The sequence below is a fragment of the Rhinolophus ferrumequinum genome, chromosome 21 (genome assembly GCF_004115265.2).
Source record: "Rhinolophus ferrumequinum isolate MPI-CBG mRhiFer1 chromosome 21, mRhiFer1_v1.p, whole genome shotgun sequence".
NCBI lineage: Eukaryota > Metazoa > Chordata > Mammalia > Chiroptera > Rhinolophidae > Rhinolophus > Rhinolophus ferrumequinum.
This window is the reverse complement of record NC_046304.1, coordinates 7,969,965-7,988,063: the sequence shown is the minus strand read 5'-3', so window position 1 is coordinate 7,988,063 and position 18,099 is coordinate 7,969,965. Positions and strand designations below refer to the sequence as shown.

The 18,099-nt window shown below is 44.3% G+C and overlaps 1 protein-coding gene across 1 annotated transcript in view; it reads left to right on the top strand.

Annotated features, from left to right (window-relative positions):
* The first annotated feature begins 1,133 nt into the window (after positions 1-1,133).
* The window catches only part of DNAH9 (dynein axonemal heavy chain 9), a 311,767-nt gene continuing 294,801 nt past the window's right edge, over positions 1,134-18,099 (top strand). The window contains exons 1-6 of the mRNA XM_033089991.1: positions 1,134-1,559; positions 6,909-7,105; positions 9,519-9,677; positions 10,730-10,860; positions 15,345-15,556; positions 17,165-17,398. Coding sequence (XP_032945882.1) covers positions 1,143-1,559; positions 6,909-7,105; positions 9,519-9,677; positions 10,730-10,860; positions 15,345-15,556; positions 17,165-17,398 — 1,350 coding nt within the window. The 5' untranslated portion in view covers positions 1,134-1,142. The remainder of the gene's footprint in view (positions 1,560-6,908; positions 7,106-9,518; positions 9,678-10,729; positions 10,861-15,344; positions 15,557-17,164; positions 17,399-18,099) is intronic.

Sequence of the window (18,099 nt, the reverse complement as noted above, 5' to 3'; positions counted from 1 at the left end):
AGGAATCAAGCTGCCCAGGTTGTCCCCTTCCCTGTCCCATTCTCACCTTACCTGCATTGCAAAAGGTCAACATATTTATATCCTAATGAGGTGACAAATGCTAATTTCTAAGGTCAAGAAAGGTGCTTCACATTATCCTTTTCTGAAGACAAAATCCAGACCCAGGGCAGGATTGGGGGTGGGGGCTCTGAACATCCTACATATTTAATAGTATTTTGCTGCATGTGAGGACTGATTGGGGACATGCTCATGGAAATCAAAGTGATCAGAGTTAGAGGCACTGTTTGTTAGTTTAAGCACACACTTAAGTCATGGACAAAGCAGGGCACTAAAAATATTTTATTTCTTTTTTTCTTTTTCTTTTTTAATTTATTGGGGTGACAAGTGTTTGTAAAATTACATAGATTTCAGGTGTACAATTCTGTATTACATCATCTATAAATCCCATTGTGTGTTCACCACCCAGAGTCAGTTCTCCTTCCATCACCATATATTTGAATTTCTTAATGATTTATATTACAATGAATGCTGAAGCCGAGCTGTTCAATATGATAGCTATTAGCCACTGTGGCTATTTAATTTTAAATTGATTAAAATTAAAATGAATAAATCCAGTTCCTCAGTCACACCAGTATATTTCAAATGCTCAATAACCCCTAACGTATTTAAGTCATCATGGAAAAGAAATAAAAGCTTCATTGAATTGCCTTACATCTATTTTATGATTTGACATTGTTTTTATAAAGTTTGAATTACACATTTGGGAAATAGTAGGAGAACCATAATATTTTCACGGTTCTGGAGACCTCTAAAGAATTTAATCTGTCCTTAGCCAGCAGTATTCTTAACAGCATTTATATCCTTGACCTCCCCTCCACGCACCTCATCAGTAAACCATTGGCCGAGACAATCACCCTTAAGCACCTCCAATCCAAGAGAAGAGACCCTAAATAGGGGCGTCGGCTGGTCTCCTAGCAACAGCGAACGCGATCCCACCTCTTCCCCTGCCCGCCCTCTCTTACCTTATTAGACTGCAAGGGGCGGGGCCAGGAGTCATGTGCCCAATGGGAGGGGAGCGGAGGAGGGAGTCCTAGCCGCGTCCCCGTCGCTAGGGAAACCGCTGCAGCCGAAGTTAGCGCGCGATGCCGAGCGCTGAGGAGCCGGCTGCGCTGGCTGAGGAGAACGCGGTCCAGGAACCCTGCGCGGACCCACGACTGCGACTCCTGGGAGCCTACGTGGCCCAGAGCCTGCGGCCAGCTGCGGGAGTCTGGGAGCGCTGCGTGGGCACCGCGGAAGCGGAGCAGCTGCTCCACGCCTTCCTGGGCCGTGATGCTGCCGAGGGACCGCGGCCGCTGCTGGTGGTGCGACCCGGACCCGGGGGCCTGACGGTGCGGCCGAGGCTGGACTTGGGACCCGAGTCCTGCCCGCCTCGCACTAAGGGGCTTTTTTTCCTGCGCACCAGGCCCGAGTCGCCGGGGCCCCATGGCTTCCGCGGCTCAGTGCTCTGCGGGGACGTGCCCGCCGCGCCTCTGGAGTATCTGGCTGCGCTCTTCTCTGAGGTGAGGGTGGGTTGGTTACCTGCCTCAGGCTGCGGGTGGCGGGGGACGGGGGGGCAGGGCCAGCGCAGACTCGGGGCGGAAGCGGGGCCCTGGGGGAGGGGCGGGCCTTGGGAGAGCGCGAACTCCCGGCGAAGTTCGAGTCCGGAAGGACAGGAATGGATGGGGGGCGGGGCCGTGAGGAAACTGAGACCCGGGGATACGTAACACCTGAGCGGCGAGCTGGGGAAGTCTGAGTAGGGGCCAGGTAAGAGTGAGAATGTGAGGGCACTGAGACGTGGTTCAGTCCTGGTCAGGGTTCAAGCCAAAGTCAAGGAGACGCCGGAGTCTAAAGAGTGCCTGGGGTCTGACCTCTTTTTAAGGCTATAGATCTTCATCTTTCCTGGAAAGCGGCTCTGGGGAAGACCAGAAGTGGTCAACCGAGGGGCATTTCTATTAGGTCAGTGAGGTGGAGGGAAAGGCTTTGCACAGTGGTACGCCTGGGAAAGAGTTAGGGGAGGTGGTTTGGGTTTGATTGTCATCTCATTCGTTACACAACCATGAAGCAACCGCACGTCCGCCCTGTGCCCAGTTAAGAGGGGGCATCCAGTTGGAAATGTCCAACAGGTATTCATTCGGAGGAGTCTACCTGGAGCGCGGGGAGGGAGGAAGACCTCCAGAGGTGTAGGTTATGGAATGCTTTGGTGCCACCAGAGCAGAAACCTCCAGACGGCAGGCGATTTCAGAGTGCGTGCGCAGGAGAGATTCTTGGGACATTTAGACCGGTTTAGAATGGGAGAACACTGCCCTGTAAGTTGAATGTGCTTCTGGACACTTGATGCCCTGAATCTTGCAAGTTATGAATTAAGTATTCATAGAGTACTGGCAATATGATGTTTCATGGGATATCTGCTATGGGTAAAACCAAAGAAATAAAGGTAAGATCCAACCCATGCAATGAATCAAATATTTAAAGTGTTTAAAATTAGTCTGAGTTGGATAGAGGTAGAGCTTAGCTAAAGTTGGTCCCAGTGCTGGACCCAGGTCCTACAGGCTCCCTGCTACATCAGCTGTTAGCCCCCTGGTTGCTTTTTTAGGAGGCTGTGGGCAGGAGAGAATTTCAGGGAAAGGTCTGGGGTCACAGGAGCTCTCGGGGGCCCAGGAAAGCTAGGTCTCTCATTCGATGTGGAAGTGTTTCAGTATTTTAACAACTGGAATGGCTTTACTGCTGTGCATTGTTGAACACATCCCTGCAGGAATCCAGGCTTGGATCAAATCCCCTTATGAATGATGAAGATGGAAAGAAGTGTCACTGGGTTCAGGGAAGAGATACATGCATGGTGTGAGAGCCATGCTTCGCCTCAAGTGTTGAACTGACTCCTGAACAAAGGAGAAGGATTAGGATAAATAGAGAGCAAGCTCACTTTGAGGTAGGGAGCAGACTGAACACAGGTTGAGACATGGAACTACACCTAGCGTATGCGGGGGCAGCAGGTCAATCCCACAGTTGTGTCAAGGCCAAGGTACGTCATGAAAGCAAAAGTAATTTTAAAGTAATTGAAACCCTCAAATGTTCAAGAATTTTCATTGATGCATTGTGAGGACAGAGCCAGGAGGGCAGTTTCCAGGCTCTCGGCCTCACGTGGAAAGGTACTGGCTCATGTAGTAAACGGCCATCAACTGTGGAATATATAAGTGGAATCATACAGTATTCGTTTATTTTTTAAGTTGCTTTTTAAGTTTATTTTTAAGTTGCTAGTGATAGTGATCGAATGGCCATCAGCTGTGGCTAGTTGGCCGTCAGCTGTAACCAGTGAGCCATTGGCCACTAATATAACTGCCGTGGCTACGCTAGCAGGAAAATGGGGGCTGGAAAGAAGATGGTGGCTGAGCTAGCAAGAGCGGATTGAAGTTAGCAAGTGAGGTTGGTTGGCAGAGAGAAGTGGACAGCAGGTTGCGGATAGTGTGGCTCCTGCTTCCTGTGTCTCCAACCCAGCCGCCAGTGAGAGTATAGTGGTATGACTCCCCTACCTATGGCTCCGTGGGTGTTCCTTTTTGGCCTCACCATGTCCTGCGTTCTTATGTGGGGAGCGGGAGCTGAGACCCCACAGGCCACCCCGAATGACATGCATTGAAAGAGATTATAAACAAACTGATTGTTAATCAATAGGGGACTGAGTGAAAGAATTAAGATCCATCTATAATTAAAAGGAATGGTTGATAGTGAAACAATCCTTAAGGTAATATTCTTATTGTGGCAAAAAAGCACATAAGATAAAATTCACTCTTCCAATAATTTCCAAGTGTAGAGTACAATATTATGAACCACATGCAAGTTATTGTGCAAGAAATCCCCAGAACCCTCCATGACTGAAACTCTACACCCAGTGAACAACACTCCCCCTCCCCAGCATCTGGCAACCATCATTCTACTTTGTCACAATAAATGGGACCACTCTAGGTATCTCATATATGTGGAATCATACAGTGTTCGTTTATTTTTTATATTTTTTTACTTTATGATTTTTATTCAAATATAGCTAACATACAATATTATATTAGTTTCAGGTGTACGCCATAATTATTCAACATTTAGATACCTAAAGAAGTGATCACCACGATAAGTGCAGCAACCATCTGACACTGTACTATGCTATCACAATATTATTGACTGTATTCCCTAGGCTGACCACATTCCCCATGACTTATTTGCTTTATACCTGGAAATTTGGACATCTAATTCCCCTTCACCTTTTCCTCCCTTTTTAAATTTTTCAAATACAGTTGGCATTCAATATTATTTTATATAAATTTCAGGTGTACAGCATGTGGTTAGACATTTACATAATTGAGGAAACGATCCCCCTGACTAGTAATCGCCTGGCACTATATATAGTAATTATCATATTATTGAATATATTCCCTGTACTTTATTTTACATCCCCATGACTGTTTTGTAACTACCAGTTTGTACTTCTTACTCCCTTCACCTCTTTCACCCTGCCCCCAACCCCTTTCCATCTATCACCCAACAAATCTGTACCCATCTGACATCATACATAGTTATTACAATATTATTGACTATACCCTTACGCTATACCCATAATGTAGGGTACAGCGTAAGGAATACAGTCAACGATATACTATATTTTTCACTCACTCCCAACCCCGTCTGCCATCTGGCCACCATCACTCCATTCATAGTTGCAACCCCTCCACCTCACGTTCCTGATTCTCCTCACCTGCTTTATTTTTTCCCATAGTTCTTATTGTTTGTTGATCCTTTCTCCCCTAGAATATAAACCTCATGAGGTCAGAATCTTTGTATGTTTTGTTCACTGATGTACCTTCCCGGCACCTCGTACAGTACTGGCACATAGTAGATGCTCCAAAAATATTCATTGAATAAATGGATGAGTGGCTTTTAATTTCATAGAGTCCACATTCCTTATCTTTCTATCACTTAAAGCCCTCCAAAGTCCAACCAAAAGCCACCTACCACTTTCTCTTCAAACAGTATACATTCAGTTATTCTATGAACATATATTGAGTGTTTCCTGTACGACAGACCTGAAGGAGGACTGTACATATATAAAGATCAAATCAAATAAGATACAGTCCCTGCCTTTGAGATCTTAGGAAAATTACTGTTTATCCTCTCCCCTCTTCGGCTGTCTGCCCTGGGTCCAAAGAGTTCTTAAATAAATCTGAGTGGAGCTCAATTTGTGACATTTTATTTCTTGGAGCTCTCTGTTCCCTTCTTGGTAAATTCTCGGTTCAGTGATTGATGCCAGACAGACTAGGCAAGGACCATCCTCTTGGAATTCACCTGTGGAATCCAGGTATTCTCTTTTATAATTGCACAGACTTATTGGTCATATATAGAACCCAACCAACTATATGAGTCCATGTTTCCTTTTCATTATTGACTTAGTAGTTCCTTATCACATTAGCAGATCCTCTGTTTTTTGTTCTCGTATTCCTTTTCCATTAGTTGTGAGCTCTTAGCAGGCTGAGGTTCCTAGTGGGTTATAGTCATTACAACTTTTAAGTTGCTAGTGATAGAAAACTCAATTTAAACTAGCTCAGAAAGTTCCAGAGCAGCCTGATTCAGAAGCTCAAATGACGTCGTAGGCCTTGGTCTTTCTCCATCTGTAAACTCCCTCTTCTCCATACTGACCCTATTCTGAGGCTCCGTATGGTAGCACAATGGCCACCAGTAGCTCCAGACTCATAGAAAAGGCAAAGCTTCTCTTCCTCAAAAAGTTCAGATGAGAGACTTTGTCCTGACTCTCATTGGTTCAGGTTTGTTCACGTGTCTACCTCTGGCGCAGGAGATGGGTACCGAAAGAAGAGGAACTATGTTGGGTTTCTAAAACTAACTATGTTGGGTGTTTAAAGATGCCCCCTCATACCATCTGGAAGCAGGTGGTCATCCTTGCCTGCATTTGTTCTATATTCTGCCTCTGGCCTTTGTAACTGTTTCAGTCACTTCCTGTTCACCCTATTGCTTAGGTAAGGATTCCTGCCCTAGGATTATGGGGATGACTAAATACACAACACTGGTCCAATGAGACTGACAGCAGTTATTAGTCACATATACTCACAGCCCAGAGGAGAAGGACACCATGCCATGCAGGGCCACATGGGGGTTGCCCTTGGGAACAGAGTGAACAAACAGGGACTATGGAAAGCAAGCTTTGTACTGTCAAAGCTTACTGGTGCCTCTGGTTCCTGTGGGAGGATGGGATTGGCTTGTTTGAATAATTCCACTGTCTGGCAGAACTGAAGCCTACTACCCAGGGATAAGCCGTGACTATGCCTGGTCCCCTTGATAAGGAGGGCTGGTTTTTTGTTTGTTTTTTTAAGAACTCTTCATTTTTTCTTTTTAATTTTATTGGGGAATATTGGAGGACAGCGTGTTTCTCCAGGGCCTATCAGCTCCAAGTCGTTGCCCTTCAATCTAGTTGTGAAGGGCGCAGCTCAGCTCCAAGTCCAGTTGCCATTTTCAATCTTTAGTTGCAGGGGGCGCAGCCCACCCTCCCATGCGGGAATTGAACCGGCAACCTTGTTGTTGAGAGCTCACGCTCTAACCCATTGAGCCATCCAGCCACCCGGGAGGGCTGTTTGATGAGGGGACCTTATATGCAGGAGCAGAGTAGGAAGGAAGCTTGTGATAGGCTATTCAAGGCTCTCCCACTTTTACCAGATGTCAAGGCAGTACGTACTGTTGGTTCTTAATATCCGGCCTTGACTGCACAGTGATTTGGAAAAGGTTGTGTATAGCTTTCTGAGTCTTTCTCAGAATAGTCTTTCTTTCAGGTTCCAGAATTAGAACACCTGTCTTTCTTTCCTGTGGCACCTCTGTTACAGGTAGTTATCCCTGTCTTGACCAATGAGAAGAATCAGCTAGACTGGCCCCATGTGGTGTGTCGAGATGTCCAGCAGCAGGCCCACAGCCTCCAGTGGGACCTCCTGGTTCTCCTTCAACAAGTGAGGGGGAAAACTCTGCTGCCTCTTCCAGTAGGCTCAGAAAAAGTGGAGTTTGTGGATTCTGAACGCGGGACGAGGTAAGTACGGCCAGCCTGGCCATATGGGCCTCATATGGGAGCTGCTAGTTTTTCTGAATGTTGTCTTTACAACTTTTCTGTTCCTGACTCTGAAAGTCTCTTTGTTCTGCCCACAAGCCTACTGCCTGCTCTCTTTGCCAATGTCCTCGAACTGTATGTTTTGTCCTAATTACTATCCTTGTCCCCTTCCTCGGTCCTGAGTCTTTCAAGGCTATCAGAGCAACGTGACCTTTTTTCCACCCAGAATTATTTCAGGGCGAAGAGCAGCCACACTGATTTCAGTGTTTTGCTTACCAGGACAGTGTCTCATCACTGGCAAAGACCCAGATCTGGTCTGGGAGACAGCCACGCCACTTCCCAGCATCTACCCAGCACACGGTGTCGCAGAACTAACTCTGCTGTCTCTTGTTACATTTCCAGACCCTCCTCCCCCAGTCGCTGGAGACTTTGTTCAGGTCCTGAGGATGGTTGTTTTTTTTTTTTCCAAACAGAAACAAATCTGGCTTCGTTGGAGCTTAAAGTCCTTTCCTCCTGTGCCCCAATAGGTACTAAAACCCCAGCCTCGTCCTTTCAGGAGTGATATCCACCATCAACTTCTACTTACTATTCCCGCTACCAGCTATCTTTGTTTCTGTCCCAGGAGGATTTGTTCTTTTTCTTTCAAGCTAGGCCATGTATCTAAATGATATATTTTATTATATTCTACTCAGGGCGCAGGTGGCTCCTAACAAGATGCTGAAAGTGGAGGGAATTCCCTAAACACAGAAATTCATCTGCTGAATCACCAAAGTAAAAATGCCCATGACAATTTCATTGTAAACCTTGGTTGGTAATAATAAGAAAACCATCTTCTTAATGTTTCGATCCTAATATTAAAATGTTTTGTTGGTTCAACAGCAACATGGATGGATGGAGGACCATGACAAATCCACTGTCTCTGTCATTTCCTTGAGTATCTGACATAAAACGGCATTGATTACATAGAACTTAGTGCAAAGCCCTGGATCCTGGCTTTTAATCCAGGCTCTGCCACTCATTGGCCAGGTGACTTGCAAGCAGTCATATGATCTCTCCCAGCCTCAGTTTCCTTATTTGTTAAATGGAGATGACCTTAGAACCAATCTCATACTCAGAGTTCTTATGAGATGGCATCCATCAAGCTCTTAGGACAGTGCCAAACATATAATAGAGCTTAATAAATGGTAGCTATTATGACAAAGCCAGAGAGACTTGAGATTGGCCAAAAGAGTCAAAATGCAAAGCCGGCTGATGTCCAGCATATACTAGACATTCACCTTCAAGGATAACTTGGGGGAAGGAGATCATAACGAACGCTGCAGTGGGTGACTACCAAGTTGGATGACCTCCATCAAACAAGATGGGCAAATTCCCAAATGCCAGCTGGCCACAAAGTGCCTGAGACTACCCAGCATTTCTACGTGTTTGTGGCAACAGGCTGCCTTCCTACATGAGCTCAGTCTGCCCAAATGACAAGAGTTTCTGAGTGTTTTACTGTCATTGTTGTGTATTCAGGGCCCATGATTTGATCTGAAGAATAAGTAATTCATGTGATGGCAATGCACTTTATAATGAATTTTTGCTATTGGAAGTAATTTGCTGCATATATAATTTGACTGGAAAACTTACTGTGGTTTCATAAAAGATTCAATTTTCAAAATAAATAAATTCAAATTACCCTTTTCCTGTTCCTTTTATATTTTAACATAACATTCAGTTTATGTGTACATAATCATTGCTGAGTTTGTCTCCCCTTGTTCAAATTTGATAATTTCCCAAAAGACTGGATCATATTTCAGGATGGTGAGTATCTTCTCCCTTTAATACCTTCTGTCATGACTTGTGCCATATCATTGCTCAGCAAATATTAATTTGACGAAATTAAGTGAAGGTGGTTTTCTGACCTGAAAATGTGAACCATAGATTCTCTTTCTTATTTGTATTTTGAGTTCTTGGCATGAACGGTTTTCAATTAAGACTTAATAAAAAGGGAAACCAGAATGTATTTTTGGTTTTTAACTTCTTCCAAAATATTCCTGTTTTTTTTTTGTTGTTGTTGTTGTTTGTTTGTTTGTTTGCTTATTGAAAAGGCATTTGAGGTAGAATGCTTGGGAATTCCATTCTTCACTGAAGAAGTGAGGACAAAGCCAAGTTAATAGTGGCTAAAGGTTTGCCTCATGGCAACCATCGTTAACCTTGTCTGGGGAGAGGATATCGTACTTTTCATTGACTGTTCATCAACCTATTCTCCAACGAAAGTTAAGAATGCCTGGACTAGATGGAATTTCCCACCTAGTTTTTTTAAAAACTTGGGATGCTGTTTTGGGGGATACCCAGAATTATTTCCAATGTTTCAGGGATTTTTGTGTGTATTTGTTTTTTGTGCCTTTCACAGCTTGGATTCTGCAGATAAGTCATTCATTTATGCCGTTGAGTCTGCAGTAATCCAGTGGAGCCACCAAATACAGGGGGTACTCAAGAGAGAGTCTTCCCAGCCACTGCTGCCAGGGAAGAATCCCACCCCTACGTTGGAGTTGGAGTTCTGGAAGAGCAGGTAGGCACATGTGCAAACCCTGAGGCGTAGGTAGGTGGCTTACAGAGGGTAGTGGCCTGGGGGAGCCCCCACCAGGTGTTTCTCATGCCCCCTGGAGCAGACAGCTCAGTGTCTTTTGGGTCAGTGCAGTTTTCTATACTCTGGGACGTGTACAGTTTCCCTAGGAATCAACAGTTGCCCCTCCTTTCTTAGACTATAGCTGGTGTATCTTCTGACGTGTCTTCAAAAGCTCTTTTACCTACATGTAAAATTAATGAACTCTTAAAGGTTTTTTTCCTACTTGTCTACTCCCTTCTCCTTGGACAGGCAAGGCTGTTTGCACACACTTTTTGTAAGGATCTGTAGAAAAAGAGGGGTTTGGACAGCTGGATGCAGAATAGCCTGTCTTAGTTTCCACCTCGTCATTAGCAGGGCTAGAAAGCCCATTAACCCCTGTGTCCCAGCCCCACAGAGTTCTAGAAAGACCGAACTATGGCGCCCACTGATTCCCCCTCCACCTCCCCATTTCCTTGTTCGTATTTATCATTGTGCACATCAATCTTTTACTCAAGAGGGGATAGACAGATGTTTGAGGCAGATGTCCCTGTCCTTGCATTGAGTGAAGACTGTCCGTGTCACATGAGCAAGCCTGCCTCCAGTCCTGTTTGTGCCGCCATACTGAGATATCCCTCCTCTTGCCTGGTTTCTGGCCATTCCACTGATTCTGTAGGGCCCTTCTCCAGCAGCCTCACTCTAACACCTCTCTCACCCCACCCCAAACCTTACTACAAGAGCTAATGACCTCCAGCTGCCAAGCTTTTGAGCCACCAGATGGTCACAGCAGTTTTTCCCTGCTGTTACCTCCTGGAGCTGCCCCTTTGAACCACGTTCCCTACAGAGGCTTTTGCCCTCCCTGTTCTGGGGACAGATGCCCTGGCTATTTGGGCTGGAGCCAGCCTCTGTGGAAGCACCCTGAGGCAGGGCTCCTCTCTGTCCATCTGAGGGTGGGTCATCACACTGTGACCGAGTTTCCTGATGGTCACCTGGATTCACCCTTCTCCATGGTGCTGCAGGTCTGAGGATCTGGAATACATTTATAACCAGCTGAGGTCGATACAGGTGAGGAGCATGGCAGGACTCCTGGAGAAGCTTCAGAGCAGCTACTTCCCAGCTTTCCAAGCCATGTGCAGGGATGTTGTAGCAGGTGAGGAACAGGTATTATGTATTTTCATAAATACGTTTGACCTGAATTTTTCATTTAGTGTGGAATTATCTTCTCTCCCTGATTTCAGCAGCTTCAAGTTCTTAGAACCTTCCAGCGTGACACAATCTGGCATGGTGGCAAGAATACCGAATCTAGAAGTAGGAGAGCAGCTCCGCTGTGTTCTGCTTGCATTTCCACCGCTTTGTGACCCAGGGAAAGTTACCTAACCTCTCTGAGCTTTAGCATGTACCATGGTTATAGAATGTAACTTCCTGCCTGCTTCCCTAGGCTGTTGTAATATAATGTAGGTGGGTGTATTTTACTGACTATACCACACTGCACAAACGCATGTTGTTACTGCTCACTTCTGCAATGCAGGTCCCTTTGCCCCGGCTCCTTGAGACATCTCTGTTCCATTTCTAGCTCCATTCTGCTTTTTCCATTCCTACTGTCAGATAGGATAGCAATTCCCTGGCCATCTGAGCACCAGACAAGATTGGCCCTTGTCAAAATTGCAAAGCTAGCAAAATCTATAATTAGAAGTAGGTAAATTTTTTCAGGACTCCCTCTCCCCTTGCCGGTGCACTTTGCTTCTTTCCTCTCTCTTTCAGACCTCCTCCTAGCTCTTCAGTGTTGAAGGTCAGAATGTGCTTTTAGCGTATTTAGGGTATAGGAAATTAGGGTAATTTCATGTGATTTACGCTTAATCCAGGAAGTGATTTTCTAATATTTTTTCTGTATCAGAACTCTTTCTTTAAATACAATCTGTGTAAGTTCCAAAGTATAAAACTAATCAAGATATATTTGTTCTGTTAAAGAGGGAGCGTCCTATGTCCATAGCCCCTGGGTGGATCCCTTATCTCACCTTCTTCCCCCTCTTGGTGTGGGGTTTTGAAAACCACACAGCTACAAGGATAAAAGTTCAAGCGGTGAAGTTTCTGACATGTGCTGTATAGCAGGACATGTCAGAAACTTCACCGCTTGAACTTAGACCTGGCATAAGTAGCTAGTCTTTGAGGACTTTCTGGCCCCTAAAATCTTATCACAACGTCTGCTCTGCCAGCACATAAAGCTGGCTTGGAACAAGGTCTCTCTTGAGGCCCCAGTTTATTGCTTCATTGAGCGGTTTTGTGTCCTCGAGGAATCAACTGTTGTTCCCAATGTATAGTTCAATTAAAATGGTACAGGTGTCCCCAAAAAGGGGTACATGTATCACTATTGGTGTGGGAGACGTATGGAGAGGTGTACTTAAAAATATGTTAAAGCGTAATTGTTTTTGGCAAGTGATACCAGTTTTCCATTTATGTAGTGTTTTGAAGTTTTCATTTTATATGATTTTATTTAGGTTGAAATGGGAGGCAATTCAGAGAAAAATATTAAGTAATACTATGGTTGTATGCAGGCATGACGAATATTATAAAAGAGGTATGCAAATGACTGTAATGTGGGGCTCTGACATAAAACAACATGTAGGAAAAGTGTATTTATGAGTTGGTTATTTAGAGCCCCAAATATATTTTTTCACAATACATTAATAGCCTATAATCATTCACATTGATTACTTGTTATGAAAGATTTGGTTCCTCACGCCAGCTTCAAAAAGTTCTTTGCAGTATATGATGGCAATGAAAAAAAATTAGAAAACGCAATGCAACTGTGTTTACCCGAAAATAAGACCTAGCCGGACAATCAGCTCTAATGAGTCTTTTGGAGCAAAAATTAATATAAGACCCAGTCTTATTTTGCTATAAGACCCAGTATAATATAATATAATATAATATAATATAATATAATATAATATAAAGTACCTGGTCTTATTTTGCTATAAGACCCGGTCTTATATAATATAGTATAATATAATACCCGGTCTTATATTAATTTTTGCTCCAAAAGACTCATTAGATCTGATTGTCCGGCTAGATCTTATTTTCGGGGAAACACGGAATTATAATAGTACCAGATAACCAATATTGTAAAAATAGAAATCCTTGAAATACATAACTCAATTCCGATGATGAAAAAAAAGAAATTTTTATTAGAGGAGTTAGGTAGAGACTTGGTCAGAAACTTTGGTGGGATCTTCAAGGAATAAAAATACTTTAGAGGCTGGCAACTAATTTTCTCATGTCTCATTTAATTTCAGGGAACTTATCTTTCTTTATCCTACATATATACACTATCTGCATTATTTTTATCAGTCAGGGTTCTTATATGATCAGCATTTTTCATTGGTTCACTGATGGACTGACAAGTGGGAGAGGAAAAGAAATATTCCTGAATTCCTGGGTGTGAAGTGAAAAAGCGTGAAAAATAAGGAGGTTAAAAGACTGTAGGATAACGGTGTGGGAACAAGATCATCTGAAGTGGAATTGACTGGGGCAATGAAGAAACTTGGAAAACAGGAAGCAACAGTACTCCGGGGGTAAAAAACCAGGGCAATAAAGACTAATTAGGGAGGTCTCATCTCTGGCCACTAGTGGGCAGTATTGGCATAGTACAGCCCGGTAGCTCCTTCAGGCTTTTTGTAGATGTATATTTGTGGAAGAGAAAGAAGTCCAGTGGGGCTCTGGAGCTGACTTGGATTGGCTTGCAGTTTCTCCTGAGAGCCCACTGTACACAAATCTTTTCAACTCCTCCTCCCCAGCAGCCAGTGAAGTCCAGGTGGTAGCTTGAAATCAGGCACCACGTGACTATTAATAATACGTATTTACACCACAGAAATTGGCAAATACTACGAATAAAGGCTTTTGTCCCAGAAGAGCCTGTGATTAAAGATTTATCAGCAAACCACTGGACATCGTTGTGTAACTGGCCATTTATATTTACAGTATTTAAAAGGTGTGAGCCTAACTGTTCATCTCTCTTCATTTGCCTTGTGAGCCAAGATGATTGTACCCTGGCCAGGATGAAACAACCCTCAAATAATTGTGTTGTTAACATCAGTAGAGTGCCTATTTGTATGAGTAAAGGAGGTTTTGCTTTTTTAAAAAAAGATACAAAGAGAAGGTTCCTCTGGCCTGATGGTCTTAGACTTTCTCACGGCCCTGTGAAAGCTAGAGCATATGCTCACTAGAATGGCGGGTGAATTCTGATACCCCGAACCCCTACACAGCAGTCTGATACTCCCAGCTTCCACATTTAAGAACCACTGCTGTAATCAATTTACTGTGACATTTGACTTTCAAAAATCAATTCACATACTGCTTTCCAGAACTCCACTTGGGATACACAGTACAAACGTACACATCACAAACTCCTGTGTGTAGTGAGCCTCACAACCATCAAGCCAAGGGTTCAACTTAATAAACGTGGGGTAATCTTGCTTTTGCTCAGCTAGGCAAGGCTGGTCGATTCACAGGAAGACCTGAGCAAGTTGCTTAGGTCTTAATTTCTTCACTTACAAAGGGGAGTAACAAAAAACCTCACAAAATTTTCTATGAGATGGTATAAGTCTACTGAGTAAAACAACGCCTGGCATATTGGAACTGTTTACTCTATAGTGTATATTTCAAGCTTCCTTTAGGATGAATGCAGAGCATAACGTAACATAACCTAAGGCCATCTGTTCTCATATACCAGTGCCTGCTGATCTGCCTGGGAAAGAACCTGCCTTGGTAAACACTCCTTGCGATGCAGTTTATTCAGTGGGCTTTTACATCCCCTCAAAGTTGCAATGCAAAATTAGTACCCGATGCTACTGGGTTTTTTTCCTACGTTCCCCTCTCAGTCACCACAAGATGATTGTTGAAAGCCACCTTTTGTCTTTGGCTGTGCTCAAAGGAAATGGTAGGAGATTTTCTTGGCTTTGAAAACCAGCAGAACTTACCATCATCATTCTGTACTATTTCTCTGTTCCCTGTGACTTCTCCTACATAAAGCCTCAATGAGATTCTTTATTAGCAAATATTTATCAGAGACGTTACCATTTATGGAACACCTGCTTTGGTCCAGCACTGTGCTAGCTGTATATGAAGATTCTGTTTGTCCTACCTTCAGACTTTTCCAAGAACTCTTTAATGAAGTTAGTTACTGTCCAGCTTATTTTTGAGATTCAGAGAGCTTAAGTGTACCTAAGGTCATACAAGTGGTAAGTGTCAGGGTTGGTATTTGAAGACAGATCTTTCTAAAATCTGTCCTCTGTCATTTATTTTATGTTGCCTCAGATATCAGCAGCAAAGGAATCAGCAAATAATTACTGAGTATTTTGCACACACACAGCACCAGACTGGGGCTGAGAGGACCAGGACGAAGTCCAGATACAGGGATGTTATAAGAGAGGCCCCTCGGACCATTATCCTGGCTGTCCAGGGCTCTGCACGTTTCAGTATTTCCTCATAAGAGCTAGAAAGTTTATGGGGACCAGCCTTCTCTCTGCTCTCTCAGTTTAGGGAGAAATGGTAGCCATCGCTTTGCAGGTACCAGGGCTTCACTCGGTGGGTATGAGCCCCAAGCAGGGAAGGGTGAATGTCTTCAATTCCTTCCAGCTCTGAGGGAGGCGCAGGACGTCCACATGCACCTGATGCCACTCTGCCGCCAGCTGGAATCCCTAGAGGGCCTGGAGTTTGCGGAGGTGAAGCCACAGCTGCGACCTCTGCTCCACGTAGTCTGTCTGATTTGGGCCACATGCAAGTCTTACCGCTCCCCAGGGAGGCTCACTGTGCTGCTCCAGGAGATCTGCAACCTTCTCATCAAGCAGGTTGGCCGCCCCAGGATCCCCAGTGACCTCCCCTTGGGGGCTGGTTGGCATCGAGTCACAGGGAAGAGTAAAATGTACATTTTATTCAGGGCAGGGAAATGATTACGGTCCAAAGTCTTCTCCCAGTTGATTTATTTTAATCACAAGGCCATAACACACGAAGACATTTTCAGTAGTGTTGGAATACACTGAAGGTCTTCCTTTTCCTTCTGCCCAAAACTCAGGGTCTCATGAAGTGTGGGTGTGGTGAATTTCAACCTCTTTAATGATCTGTGCCCACAGACTGGTATTAAGTCAGCCATGAAACTTAGCCGTTAAGAATGCTGCCTCTGGAGTCAGATGTCCCTGTGCCAAATCCTGCGTCCCTTCTTGTTAGCTGTGTATACCCGGGCAAGTCACTTATCTGCTCTGTGTCTCACTTTCCCCGTTTGGGCAGTTGTGAAAAGAAGAGGACCATGTCTGAGGGTAGCGGGCTGACTGTGAGGCTCTGATGTCATCACGCGTGGCAAGGCTTCCAGGGTGCCCTGTGAGCTACAGAGAGGCAGCTTCTTGGATCACACACTGTATGCTCCTTCTTCTTAGAGACTCGTGTAGCACAAACCAGGGCAGCATACACCTTGAGGAGTGTGTCTGCAAACAGAACTGGAAGCCTTAAGGACGTTGGGGTGACCTTCCCCCCTCCCCTGCAAATGGTTTCTTTTTCCTCTAAGGAGCTATGACCCTAAGAAAACAATGAACAAGTTTAAAGAGTAACTGATCATAACTAACATAGATGGAGCACACTGCAGGCTCCAAATTGCTGTGACATTCATGATCGTGGCTATTTTTAGTTGAGCCCTGTAGGTGGGCAGGGACAGCCTTATTTAGTTATTATTATTTAAAGATGTGGACTAAGGCTCGGGGAGGTTAACTAAGTCGCCCAAGGTCGCCCAACCCAGGATTGGAAGCCAGGTTGTTTGATGCCTAGACCAGGGCTCTTCCGTCACTCCATGTTTGTCCGCCAGGACTCTTTTGGTTCAAAGTATAAGAAAACCCAACCCAAACTAGCATCGACAGAAAGGTAATTTATTGGCTCATGTACCTTGGTGGTCCAAGGAAAGACTGGCTTCAACCCTGGCTTACCATAAAGCCTTAGATAAGTCATCAGGATTCCGTTATTTCTGCCCATCCCTGTGATGGTAAAGATGGCTGTCTAATAGCTTCAGCTTCACAGCTTTCCAGGTTCAAGTCTCTTGGAGACAGGTAAATAATTGTGGTTCCAGTGATTTTTGCAGTTAAATTATTTTACCATAGAAAGTCAGTAAGTCCCCAAAAGAACAGGTGGGAAAGAACACTTGCCACATCCCCAGTTGGCCCAACAAAAGAGTTGCGGTGTTTCCTTGTCTCTGAGTGGTCGCTCGCCCACCCCTGAGCCAAACACTGACTACTGGGCTTGACCCCAAGTCCCAGTCCACCTGTGGAGCTAAGGAGAATGTCAGATGTTTCCTATATCATGCTTCTGAAAAATATTACTTGGTAATTATGCAGGTTAGAGTTAGTTTTGGTAAAGTTGTGGGATGTTCTGTATTTTCAACCAGGCTTAGTGACAGTAATGGCTTTGTATTCCAGGCCTCTGATTGTCTCAGCCCAACAGACCTCCTGAAAAGTGAGGTGGAAGAAAGTCAGACAAAACTGCAAGTGGTCGTGGACACCTTGAACTTCTTCAAGCAGGTGTTTCAGGACCGAAGGGAGAATCTCCACACATACTTCAAAGAGAACGAGGAAGTCAGGGAGTGGGATTTCCAGTCTTCTTTGGTCTTCGTGCGATTGGATGGCTTCCTGGGACGACTGCACATGGTGGAGGTGAGTGTGCTCCTTCACCTCAGGCTCCCAGCTCCCGAGGGGAGTAAGCAATCTAGGGATCCACAAGCCAAGTAGGAAAATGATCACTGCAATATGGTGGTCAACTTTCCTTTGGTCGAAAGAACACATAAAAAGATTCAATAAGTATTTGTATTGATCATATGGCTTGATCGTCACCCAGTGGAGGACCTATGAGAAGTTTAGGAAATTGTAATCATAGAATAATGTAGGAAGAAAGCCCAAGGAATCAGTCAACTAATTCAAATTAATTGATTGTCAAATTGCCCATAATCGTGAAACTTTGTTTCAAATAAATTCTTGCTAGAAAGTCCGATGTACAAAGTGCAAGTGAGCCGGACGCAGCTGGCCATTCCCACGAAGCCACTTTTTTGAACTTGTGCTTCTTCACTTTCCCACCTTGAAAGTGGCTCCAAAAACTACAAGACTAGCTGAATCTCTGTGGAAAAGAAATGTGACTTTTGCTCTTCCCCCCAGTTATTAAAGAGTTAATGTGAATATTAGTTTAAGGACCACGGTGAGAAGACATGAAGCTTTTTCTTTTGGTTGCTTTCACCCTCAGAATTTAATATAGTTAACAGGTCTTTTAACACTTTACTGCTCTGTATTCGTGGATTGAACTTTGGGTGCAGGCAGTGGGCACAATAAAATGAAGTATATACGTATTCTAAAACTTATTTAAG